The sequence below is a fragment of the Anser cygnoides genome, chromosome 4, assembly GCF_040182565.1.
Source record: "Anser cygnoides isolate HZ-2024a breed goose chromosome 4, Taihu_goose_T2T_genome, whole genome shotgun sequence".
In the NCBI taxonomy this organism is placed as follows: domain Eukaryota; kingdom Metazoa; phylum Chordata; class Aves; order Anseriformes; family Anatidae; genus Anser; species Anser cygnoides.
In genome coordinates, this window is record NC_089876.1 from 75,011,531 (window position 1) to 75,024,521 (window position 12,991).

General features: G+C 38.6%; 1 protein-coding gene across 3 annotated transcripts in view; it reads left to right on the forward strand.

The window, feature by feature from the left end:
• The first annotated feature begins 23 nt into the window (after positions 1 to 23).
• The window catches only part of GSTCD (glutathione S-transferase C-terminal domain containing), a 75,264-nt gene continuing 62,296 nt past the window's right edge, over positions 24 to 12,991 (forward strand). Inside the window, exons 1-4 of one of the 3 annotated variants that reach the window (XM_066996838.1) lie at positions 24 to 87; positions 751 to 885; positions 7,733 to 8,164; positions 10,497 to 10,955. In XM_066996838.1, coding sequence (XP_066852939.1) covers positions 7,754 to 8,164; positions 10,497 to 10,955 — 870 coding nt within the window. In that variant the 5' untranslated portion in view covers positions 24 to 87; positions 751 to 885; positions 7,733 to 7,753. Of the gene's footprint in view, positions 88 to 133; positions 655 to 750; positions 886 to 7,732; positions 8,165 to 10,496; positions 10,956 to 12,991 lie in introns of those variants that run through there. The other 2 variants (XM_013195760.3, XM_048066442.2) reach the window with 2 other exon arrangements.

Genomic DNA, 12,991 nt, shown 5'->3' on the forward strand with positions numbered 1-12,991 from the left:
GGGAAGGCGAGGCCGCGCGCCGGGGCCGCTGCGCGCGCAGCGCGGGGAGGCGGGAGGGGGGCGGGAACGCGCCGGGCGCGAGGCCGGGTGAGCGGCGGTCGGGAGGGGGAGAGGGAGGGGGCGGGCGCTTAATGGCGGCCGCCTGAGGGGGGCCGGGGGGCTGGTGCATGGAGGTTCTGCGGGCTCACCTGGGGATGGAATGGTGGCCTTAAATACACAGCAAACCCGTACGACTGAGCTGTAAATCTAGCTCTGCTTCCCTAACCCTCTCCCTGAAGGCACCGGTGCTTTGTGCCAAGCCAAACGCTTGCTGGAGAAAAGCGTGTTTTTAAGTCCCTCGCTGTGCTGAACGTTTCTCGGATCTTGACATATTTATTAAAAGTGTTTTACCATGTGATAGTAAGAAAATAAACGAGATCTTGTTCAGCAACGAAATGTTTATGGGTTTATTTACTTTTCATTTTCCTGGGAAATGTCATTTGAAGCCAGCACTTTATTGTATTGCTAATGTGGAGGCTAAGTGAAACTAATTTAACTGTTATTTAGCGCATGTTGAAAGGGTAGAGAAAATAGTAACAGACAGTATAATTAGTGACAAGTATGCTTGCTTAATATTTATTATTTTTAAACGCTAAAAGTGATTCTTATGCAAAGGTAGACTATTATTTCTCTTATCTATAAGTGACATTACAAAACTCATGATATTCATTATTGCATTCAGCTGATTTCTCCCTTCTCCTCTTTTAACAGTGGCTGCTGTAAATAAGGCCAGTATAGAATAGAAATCCATCTTTTCTCGCAAAATTTACAGTCTAATCAGAGAAGGAAAAGTGGCAGGAGAAACTATTTTCCAGTCAGCGACCAGCGTGATGTCTTGTAGGTTTTGTAAGTACAACATTTTATTTTATTGCATGTGTCTGTGGATGCTTCTGTCTTAGTAAGCTGCTAGTGGATTCATAAATTAAATGTAACGTACAGGTGGTCAGCGTGTGAAAATGAGCGGGAATAGGCAGCCAGGTGGGTTAGCGAGTCCTTCAAAGGTAAGGTTGTACCTAAACTTACAAGGAAGATACACTCTACAGAGCTAAAATAGTGCAGATAAACATCTCGGAAACAAAATAACGTAGGAAACAAGGCTTTTATAAATGTCTGTGCTTAGAGACAAGATGTTAGGAGGAATTCTCTAAAATAAACGATGTGAGGGGGTGGGATATGGCAGTGCAGGAGTCTGCAGTTCTCTGAAGTGACTGTGCAGAAGGCCTTGAGTATATTCTCACAAGAAACAATTTAAGGAAACACAGGTAAAGTCACAGGAGTCCAGACAGATTTATTTGGGTTTACGTCTTGTGAGAGGCTCATCTGGAATAAAATTTCGCCTGATTTTATTCATATGACTGGACTGCAAAACAAAACAAAAATCTTTTAAGAAAAACGTCTGTTTTCTTCGGGTTGCTTTAGTACAGATTTCCTATGTGACGTTGAGCTACAAGCTGGTTATCCTCCAGGTTTTTTGCTTGTATAATGGGAATACGTGAAAATTCCACCTTACAAGGTTATTGGGAGGGAAGTCTGAGACATTCAGTAACTGTTGTGATGATGGGACGTAGAAGTTTTTACAGTAACTAGCTATATAAATAAATTGGAATTTATAGGTGTTTATGGTAGGCATCTGCAGCATCATATAGAACTGAATGTGAGAATGGACTAGGGCAGGCTTTGACGGTTAGATTTTCAGTAGTGGTAGTGAATGCTTCCTGCAGTTCAGCTGCCTGTGTGGCAAAGCTTGTTTCCAGAACAGGATTGTGGTTCCTGGTATTGGCTAATGGGAATGCTGACAGTCTTGATGATTGCTTAAGCATCTCTGTTCTAATGTTTTTAAAAATGCTGCTTTCATCTTAGTAATTCTAGAAAATATTTAATGGAGACAGGAAATCTTCCACTTGAACCCCATAACAGAAGATATAGGCCCTTTAACAAGCAGGTGGCTTGTCTTTGGTCACTCTATGTCTGAGGCTGAAAAAGAAAATTTACTAGATAAATGTTTGAGGTAGTCAGTGAGTGATCTTTTTTGTGTTTTTTTTTTTTTTTGATGTCTAGAAAACTAAGAGCAAGAGAAACTTCTGAATTAGTCTAAATCTTTTAACTTTAAAGATGAATTAAAAATATTTCTAAGGTACCAAGCTAGGTGTGTTATTTGGCAGTTGCAGAGACCGCATGACAGTCCAGAAATTACGCTGTCCATCTCCAGCTAAGCATTCTGTGGAAAATAAGGGAACTTTTAGCACTGCTTTCTGAAGCTGGTAGAAAGAGACACCTATGTATAGAAGTCAGAAAATGGCAAAAGGTGATTTACAAACGATTTCCTCACCAATTAGGCCATTTTATTCTTCATGGTGAAGTAAGAAGTTCCAAGAAGGTTAGCATTTCTTCTGTGTTTACCCCGTGCACGGTGAGCTCTGTGGTTGCAAAGAAACTGAATCTAATAGAGACTTAATTTATTCAGAATGCCATTTGGCTGTTCACATAGCTATGAGCAAAATTAGCTCAATTGTTGTTTTTTGGCCACCTGAAATATCTTATGTGCAATAGGCTGAACCTTTGGTTTAAAAAACCAAAATCCCCATAAGCTTTTGACTGTTTTTAAAGGAAGACTAGAGGAAAAGTCCTTTGCTCACTGGGATCTTGTAGGTGTTAAGAATTAACTTAGAAACAACTTCTAACTAATATGGTTGCAAAAAAATAACTTATAAGTAGCTCCTTTTTTCTGCCCCACCATACCTGTGCCTGTTGCAGTAAGAGCGTTTTCATGATGTATCCAGTTCTGGCTTACTACAGTCTTTCTCAATGAGTGTTTCCTTTGTAGGGCAATGCTTGGAGAATTTGAGATGTAGTGCAGCTGGAGAAAAAGCAGGAAGCTAAACAGGAGTTTAAGGGACTAGATGCACGGAAGGGGAGGACATCTATTGCCTTTTATTCTTGATACAGCTCTAGGAAAGTGGTCTGAAAAAGACCAGGCTGATGAGGCCAGCTGTCAGCTCAAGAGAGAGTAGAATAAGTGACAAATGCCCATAGTATACTCAGTACTACACAGGAGACGGGAAGAAAAGAAAAAGCTTAGCATTTATTTCTGGAGACAGCTGATCTTCTAAGATCGAAACAAATGCAGTAGTTTGACAAAATAATTTGAGTAACTCTCCGTGTTTAATAGTATGAATGAAATTTATGTGGCTCTTGTGAATGATGAAGCTGGCGAATAGACAGGATCTGACTGGTGATAATAGCGTGAGAACAAAGTATTCATCACATCAGTGATGATAACTTTCTATGCACTTTCCAACTATTTCAGGAAACCTAGTGCTGAAATGGAATAGAAAGGAGAAGAGTTGCCAAAGGCAGTGCTTGTTGCTTTTCTCACTGTAGTGACTCTCTTCAGACCTTTTCCAGGTGCAGGCATGGAGAGTTTGAATCAGACCAACCTCTATTTCAATCGTCGCATCCCTATCTGTTTTGTGGATGCAAACAGAAGCTCTAGGTCCAGTACTTCTTTTATTTTCCTGCTGTGTAGAGCTCATCATTTCATCCCTTGAAGGTTAGCTGCAGAGAAAGGAAAGTGTTATTGTCCTAAGTGGACCATAATTAGAAACACAATCTGTTCCACTCCACGGAATAGGTCTAATAACTCAGATGTAAACTGACCATCTCAGCAGCAGAACAGGGAGTGTGGTTCAGGGAAACCAATGTCAGTGTTTTAATACTTCCAGTTTGAGAAGAAAAAGGGACTTTGGTATGAAAAGTTGTAGGAATGTGGTATGTGAGAGGCTGGGACTATATCTGAAAAAAACAGGACCGTATATTGTAAAGGCTCCTTAGGGCAGGTACTGTGAGTACTTGCAGCATCAGGGCTTTTAGCTGAATTACCAACTTGAATGATTAATTGTTGCTGTATTGTTACTGTCATTTTTTGTTGATGTGATTCCTTAAAGCTATAATTATTCCTTAATATAATCACAATAATAATAATTTATTACTAATTTATTATTTTTATTATTTAATTTGTTAATATTAATTATTATTAATAATCATTAAAATATTATAATAAAATAATAATTATTCCTTAAGCTATAATGTTGACTGTCATTTTCATCTTTGTCTTTCATTTTACTTCTCCCACATGAGAAGAGTCAAACTAGATGAAACAGTGGAATTAGCTTAAAAAAACAACCCAAAAACTTGATACGAGAATCTCTCCGATTTTTTTATAACTACTTAAAAAAAAAAAAGCTAATATATGCTTTTTATGAATGAGTGGTATTTAAAGTTTTTTTGCTTTTCTGGATAAATGCAGCTATAGCACATGCACAAAACCTAGTTAAAGGAGAATCTGTCTTTTAGAAAACCTGTTAAAACAACTGCCTGTCCAGCTGGAAGCTTTATATGTAAAAATTCAAAGCAGTAAATGTACTGTTTTGTCTGAGAGGGAAGAAAAGTCTTGGCCCTTCCTTTCTACCCTCCACAAAATGATTTCTTCTCAGTCAATTCAGCAAACTGCTCTGGTTTTTACAGTTTGAGCACAGTGCTGCGAAGTTGATCATGAGCATCATAGTTTCTGTGATCTGTGTTCTTTTTGGCGTCATAAAAGTTCATTTAGGTTCAGAAAAGCAGTTCAGTCTCTGATATAGTTCACCGTGTTGTCACTGAGGAATAAATTACTGTGGATGTTCATAAAAAAGTTGCTTCTGTTGAGTTTTGAAGAAGTTAATAACCACCCTCAAGCTGTCTGGTCCAGAGATATCCTCTTCAAGGCATTCAGAAAAGCACACCTTTCCCGAGCATACCTTTGCTTCAGCACAAAATCCAGAGTTTTACCTCAAATGGTTAGAGAAGATGACTAAATTCAAATCCTGTGGATTAAGGTAAATTGGCTGCGTGCATATTCCCCTTCTCTGACATTGTCCCAAGGATGTCAAGAGAACGGAATGGGCACCTCTGGATGGTGTCTGTTTATCCTGCTTCAGCAAGGTTCACCAGAGTTGGCCTATCTGGTTTGTGTGGCTTCTCTACCTAATAGTTCTGTACCTGAGGGTAAGAATAGTTGAATTTGACGGGTCAAATTTCAAGTTACATTTCAAACTTCAAGGAGACAGATGGATTAATAGGATGGTGTCAGCTGTGGCATTTACAGGGTTGAATACAGAGCAGCCCAATACCCGACAAGTCATTATTTCCAATCAGTTGCTGTCTCTCGGACAGACTGACAGCAGCTATCTGTTACTCGCTGCTACTGGGTAGAAGTAATTTTGTTCAAGGGACTGGAGGAGAATTCACTCTGACAGTGTTAACCCATTCGTCCCAATTTTCAAAGCAGGACATCTTTGTCATTTTAATCGGTAGCCTGATTTAGTAGTACCTCTAGTTTTGCATCTTTAAAGTATTTATTTTTAGTCTAATATTATCCTTTTTTAAGAAAGATGTGGGAAGACTTTTTACGAGGACACGTAGGGATAGCAGAAGGGATAATGGTTTAAACCTGAAAAGGTAGATTTAGATTAGATATTAGGAAGGAATTCTTCACTGTGAGGGTGGTGAGGCCCTGGCACAGGCTGCCCCGAGAAGCTGTGGATGCCCCATCCCTGGAGGTGCTCAAGGCCAGGCTGGATGGGGCTTTGGGCAACGTGGTCTGGTGGGAGGTGTCCCTGCCCATGGCAGGGGGTTGGAATGGGATGGTCTTTAAGGTCCTTTCCAACCCAAACCTTTCAATCATTTTGTGGGGGAACAGTGCTTCAGAGCTACTGCTCTGGAGGTAAATGAGCAAGGGCCTCAGTTTACGATACACTGATGGTTTACTTATGAAGTCCTTAGGGCTGGATTTGAAATACCAGTTCTACAAGAACAGAAGAAAATAACAGAATACTGCTTTGGAACTAGAAACATCATCAGAATTTACCAAAATATTTAGCAATTCTATACAGCAAAAAAACTTACGTAAGAGTTTATAGAAGGATCATGTGCAGTAAGGTCAACCAGAAATAATAAAATGAAATAGGAGAGGTGATTTGTAAGGTGATTGTGTATGTTTGAGTGGCTAGAGTGGCCAGGAAAAAAAGGGGTTTGTATACTTTGTGAGTTCCCATGGAAAATGAAAATAACCCAAATGCATATCAAGGGTACCATTTAATAATAAAAGAAGTTTTTATAGTCAGGGATATGAGTTTAAATGGTTGTAACTATGGATTTAGCAAGTAAGACTAGCTCTTCTCTCATCTCCTCAACAGTTATTTCACTATACCATTTTCTCCACAGAGTTGGTTACAATATTGAATCCATCTCGATTTATATGCTGGCAAGGTTTATCCAAGTAAACTAGCCTTTAGGAAAGTAGATATTTAATTATGTATTGTATTCTTCTTGTGGCAGGTGTGTTAATTAAAGACAAGCAACAGGATTCTTATGTTGAGCCACTGTTGTTTTGAGACAAAGTCATGTGATGGAGCAGATGAAAAATCCTTCTATGTAACAGTCATTATTATGATTTTCATTTAGCGTCAGGTGGACTTGATTTTATTCTTCAACTGCCTGTCTTTGAACAATTGGTTTGTCCCGGTGATAGTTGATATGAAATAATACATTTGATGCACAACTACAGGAAAAAAAATCTGATATTCTGAATATTTAAAACAAAAAACTTTTTGCTACATAAATAATGACATTCATGTAACTGTACAGAGACCTTATTAATCTATACAGTTATTTGAAAGACTGATTCTGTTCTGATGTCACTTGTGCTTTTTATGTATGTATTTATATGTTCATAATTATATATATATATAAAATATACTGGCATTTCTTAGCAACATTCAGATATCTTTCTCTTATTAAAAATACAAAAATAAAGCTTTATTCTATATGGTTGTTTTAAGAGTGCCACCTAGTGCCTAAAGCTTTTCAATATGATCTGTGGTGTATAAGTCAATGGAGAATTTCATTAGCTGGTGGAGCAGAAAAATTATTCCATCATTGTTTTATGTTAAACTGGTATGGAATGGTTTAATAAGAAAAATGTAACTTTAAACAAAGTACAAGGAAACTGAATTTAAGTTTTTAATGTAATGACAAGACATTAATTTCAGCTATGTTACTATTGTATTTGACTGCTTTAAAATAGTCTTGTATTTGAGGTGCTGAATTTTTTTCCTTCCTGCGTGTCCTCTTGACCTTCACTTAATATCTCACTAGGCTAGGATGATTTTTGATATAGAAAGCAATGTTATTTCCCGTGGCCTAAATAGCCTGTGTGCACATGTTCTAACAGTTACAGAAAGACGTGTGTGTCTTTTATAAAACTGACTGGTTTAGGTAGGTGCTCAGGAATATGTTTTTCCAATAATGTATGGTTAATGTTATGGGAGATTGTTCAAAAAAAAAAAAAAAGCTTGTTATAAAATGTTTATACACTTAAAAAGCTTAAAAGGAGATCTTTTTTTCTTTTTGTATATTTTGCTTGGTATCAGAAATAATTTCCCCGTCAGTGATTTGTATGTGAAGTGACACCGTGTATGTGAAACCTTTTCCTCTCAAGAAGGTCCTGCAGTCCATTTATTCAGGCAGGATGTCTTTAATGGTATCCTATGTTAAAATCAGTTTTAGCAGATAGTGGAATGACCACTGTTTCAAACCCTCTTTTTTGTTCTCAATTGTGTATTCTTTTATGACTGTGTTCTGATTTCTATTTCAGGAACTTCAGCTCAGGAGGAAGATGAAAGATAGCGTCCCTGAAGAACATTTATATTTGGGTTTGTCCCATGAGTACAAAGATAGTATCTTTCCTCTTCATACATCTATTTCGCTGTTTTTGCTGTCCTACTGTGACTGCAAATTATTCAAAATTTTCTTAGTGCCGACTGGTGAAGATGTGGACAATCAGTTTGTGACAAAAAACCTCCTTGGCGATCTCGAAGTCCATTTAATCTCCAAATGCCAGCTTCCTATGGTCGTGCAGAGCTGCTGTTTACCTGCTGTTGTCGCGAAAGACGGCAAGTTCTGTCGAGCTGGGCTTTCCGTTGTCTTAAGGCATATAATACAGAAAACATACGAGGCAGATCCATCTAAGAAGTATGTTTTGGAACTCCTGGGCTTTAAGAAGACCTGCTTAAAAGCCTGTGCTGAGGTGAGTTCGTCTCTTTCTCTTAGTTATGCTATTGGGGTTTTGAAAAAGAACAGAATACTCTGAAGTAGACTTTTAGAGTTGATGTAAATGAGATTTGCTCACTGGAGAAGTGTCTGTATTTTGGCATAAGGGCGAAGAACGGTTCTTTTTAAAGATATAACTATTTAGCAGCACAAAAAGAACCTTAAGATTCAAACGGGGGCAGACCTTTGCTTGAATATGAATATTCTAGTCTATGAATATTCTATGAATTCCTTCTTTTTGTCAGTGTAGTTTCAATGAGTTATGCAGCGTGGCTGTTCCAGTTTGAAGTAAATTTAAAAAATACCTAATGTAGTGTTAATTTTCCACAGAATGCCACGTTCTTTATCTACTCAGGTCAGATTTCTGAATGTGAGGTGTTATGTGGAGTCATAGGTGTGGCTATTCTTGCAGCAAATACAAGTTCTTGAAGCATGTCATAAGGACCTGATCCTGTGTACTTTGCACATTATTAATTCTGTTTGAAGAATGTGGAATTTGAGAATTAAGTAAGTCACAGTTCTGGGTTTATGGAGAGTGCAAGAATCAAATTGTAACTTTGCAAAGTTTGAGACGGTTTTCGGGTGTACTTATGTCTTGTTATTAACATTAATGTAGGCAATTAAGAGCTTAAACTAGTAAAGCACTTTTGAAAATTTTGCCCTGGATGCCAGCTTTGTCACAGCCCTACAAATATAAATTTGTTGACAATAGTCACTGCTGTATTTATTGCCTTCCTATGCTTGTTTTACATCTTATGAATAATCATCTTTTGAATTCAAGAATCTTGCCAACATTTAGTGTTTCCTTGAAGAATAAAGGGAAATTGGATTTAACTGAACTAGGCTTGTTTGGGGAAAAATAGGAAAAGCAAAATAAAGATTCTGACTACAAATATTATGTTTGTTTTTTAAAGATGGTTATTTAGTTTAACTTACAACACTGATGTACTATACTGACTGTGTCTGTGAGTTCAGTAGTGTTCTTGTGTAAAACATGTTGTGATGTAAGATTGTGCAGCTGATTCCGTGTGACTGGCTAAAATTACCATGAATGAAGATGATAAAACAGTACTTGTGAATTATCCAGTCTGGAAGGGACCTACACCTCAAACCAGGATCAACGCCAGATTCAGAGCAGGTTGTTCAGGGCTTTGTCCAGTCAGTCTCAAAAACCTCCAAGGATGGAGGCTGCACAGCCTTTCCTAGCAGCCAGGTCTAACGCTCAGGATGGTGAAAAATACTTTCCTTGTGCCAATCTGGAACCTTCTCTGCTTCAGTCTGTGACATTTGTCTCTCATTCTCCTGCGGTGCGGTCCACAGAAAGCCTGTTTCTGTCTTCTCAGTAGAAGCCTGGTAGTGGGTGCCTAGCCTCAGCATAGGCCCCTGAAGAGCTCCACCTATCTCTGACCTTCAGGTAGAGTGTGAAACCTTAGCCGCTACTCCTTGAGTTGACATTTCGGCCTATTTATCACCTCACAGTCTGCTCATCTCTCTAGACTTGCCTTGCTCACTCCCCTCAGGGGGCTGAGCCCCACTATTTCACAATCACTGAGGTCCATGATTGCATCTGATCGCTGCGCCTCCAACCCAGTTCGTCCCTGTTGGTGAGGAGCAGATCTCGGGGAGTGTATCCCTGTGTTAGTCCATTGGGCACTAGCATTTGGAAGTTGTCCTTGGCATCCTTCACAAACCTCTGGTTCTGATCTCTTCCTGGGACTGCTAGAAAACTTGGGTTCCATGTTTCAGATTGCTGCTAAGTGGGTAAACTGAATAAGACAAAAAATTTATGGTTCTAAAACCTTTAAGTACAGATACTAAGACATAAAACAGGACAACGATAATGTGAAAAAAAATGGGGTATTGTTTGGTTAGACTAAAGTTTCTTGACGTTGCATGCTAAAAAAAAAAAGAGTGCCAATAAAGAATTTCTGTAAAATAGATGTGTTCAAAATTTGTTTTGTGTCATCTTCTGGTTCTATCACCAGCAGTTGGAGATGACCTCTAGAAATTGCTCAGAGCTTTGCTTCTCGTGAGTTACAGCCACCCTAATCTTATGCCAATAATAAGGGATAAAAATCTGCTATACTGGATAACTGTTCATCCGGTTTTATGTATAAAAATTAGCTTCCTAACTTGCTATTGCAAAAGTAACACAGAGTATCCCAGCTTCTAAGATTATCAAAGGATGTATTTAAAGCTGGAGTTACCGCATTTGGCTAGAGTTTTTCTGTTTCAAATGGGCAAAAATGTACCGTGGATTTTGTTTTCTCCTCTTGTAGAGACATTAATTATGTAAATTTATCTGACAGGTTAGCCAGTGGACCAGACTTTGTGAGATCAGCATACCTCTGGCTGTTGAAGGATTTTTGACAGCATCTCCTGAGCACTGTCAGGCTGTCCCTGCTGACATTTTACATCTTGAAAGAAAACTTGGAGAACCTGTCCGAGTGCACAACGATGACAAAATTCGAAGGCAAAAACTTCAACAACAGAAGGCAGGTGCCGAGGCTGCGGTGCCTGGACTCAGTAAAGAAGCGACAGAGGAAGGAAAAACAGTGGAGGTACACGATCATCCGCTTCCAAGTCTGGAACTGAGCGTAGCTTTCTCCAAGCTGCATGTCCAGGAGGCATCAAATGCGGTCCGAGAGGACCCTGTCATCAGGAGAACAAAAACCTCTGACCTTCCGCCTTTGGACCACATTTTTGCAGAGGGGCTTTATTTTACCTTGGCAGATATAGTGCTTCTGCCGTGCATCCATCAGTTCTTGGTAAGACAACTGCTTCTGCAAACATTAAGTAGTGTATAGGTATTTTTGTAAGAATTGTACGATGCGTCCATTTAAAATCTATTGCAGCAATTGCAATGTGAGCTTAAACCAAAACAGACAGCCTGTCTTTGTTTTTGTACAAAGAAAAGTCAGGGACTGGCGAGATCAACAACAGTAACTGTAAATACACAGCATATTGGTACTTAGTAAGCATTGCTAGCTATTTAAATATTATGCTGAAATACTTTGGCAGGAAGTTGTTCAGAAAATTCCTGCATGAGAAGATATAAACTTGACATGTAAAGTAAATTGTAATGTGCATAAAACAGAAGTAGGTAAGCATGAACCTATTGTAATTTTGGTTAGCATACTGAGGGGCAAGGCAAAGTCAGTTCTTAGCCATATTGATGTGTTTTTGCTATTCCGATATTACCTGAATTGAAATTATTTTCAGCTTTGACTTGAAACTTTATGACTTTATCTTGAAATAGAATGCTTTTTGGGGAGGCAGTGAGTACGAGATTCAGAGACTATGGTGGCTTTTTGGAGTTGTAAATCCTTGACTTCCTTACATATATAGGAGCTGAGGAGACACTCAGGTATTGGCCAGGGTAGACTTCCAAAAACTCATTTGTTTATGTGATTGGTGTATAATTTCTTGAGGCTCTCTTGAGAGAGTTTTTGTCTGCACATATTTCCTTTTAAAATAGATGCAATGATTTCTGATTTACTCATTTTCTACATAGTATGTTGACATCCTTAACCTCTGGTGTTGTTTTCTTCTAGTTCCTAGAAATGACTCTTTCATTTGGGATGAAACATTCCTATGGAGACAGAACTGCTTTAGTCTGTCTCAAATTAATCCTTTTTTTTTATCAGGCCCTCCCATAAAACAAGCCAGCTTCTTTCCACATCTGTAGATAAAGATGAGCATGTAGGACAGTATAATACCTTCATATCAGCAAACCTTTTATTCTTCTGTGCAGTTCTGTGGGCTTTTTATTTATTTATTTTTATTTTTATTTTTATAAAGCTTGGTCTGTGTTCTTCTCCAAGTAAGGTCTGATCACTGTGACCCTGCTCAGAAGGGAAATGTTGTGTCTAGGGATCCAGCTTCTTTGGGACGTGCCTCAGCACCTCAAACCTCAGTAATCTGTAGTTTTGTCATTCATGGTATTGTTGCTGCTAAACTGGTCTCTGCAGCTTGTGGAAGGTCCTTTGTTTACTGCAGTGAAAGGAGAAATTCCTTGGAAAACATATTGCATAGCCCGGTAAAGCCAAGAGATTTGATTACGTTCCCCCCACTTCCTTCTGCCCCAGCCTTTTCTCATCTCTGGAAAGAAGCTTAGTACTGCAAGTGACTTGAGTTCAGCTTCGGAGCCAATTTTACAGTGCTGCAAAACTGCGTGAGGGTCTTGCTCAGCACAATCTGTGTACTTGGGTTTATGAGGATGTAAACACAGAAAAGAATTAAGGAAATGACAACTCTATTTCATATGATAATAAAAGGATGCAATGAAGTTGCCTACGACCACTATTCCTGCAGGTACTGTACAAGACTGATAGCAAAACACGGTGTCTGTTGCCAAGAAGAGCTCTGAATGAATTTAGTATTTGCATTTTGATACAAGTTGTTTTGCCAAATTTGCCTTGTGGTGTTAAAAAACAAATGGAATTCCTGGAGAAGATGCTGTCGGTCTCTCAGAAGTAAAAAAAAAAAAAAAAAAAAAAAAAAGTCTCTAAAATCAAGACAATCACTAACAAACATTATTATGTGCTAAATGTCCCCTATAACTTCTTTCACCAAGGTCATTATCCTCAGTGGATTTCTGTATGATTTCTGTATGATGGTACTAATGTGGGAGTCCAGATCAACGTGTCCACCTGTGGATTAAGATGTTTAATTATTTAACAGAAATGATTATTAATTCATCTCTGCTTGAAGGTCCCTTCCACTGAACTGTTCTGTTCCTGGATTGTCTTTAAAAAATCGTTATAGTTGCACTTCACTTTGCTTTAAGGGTTTAAATAATGAA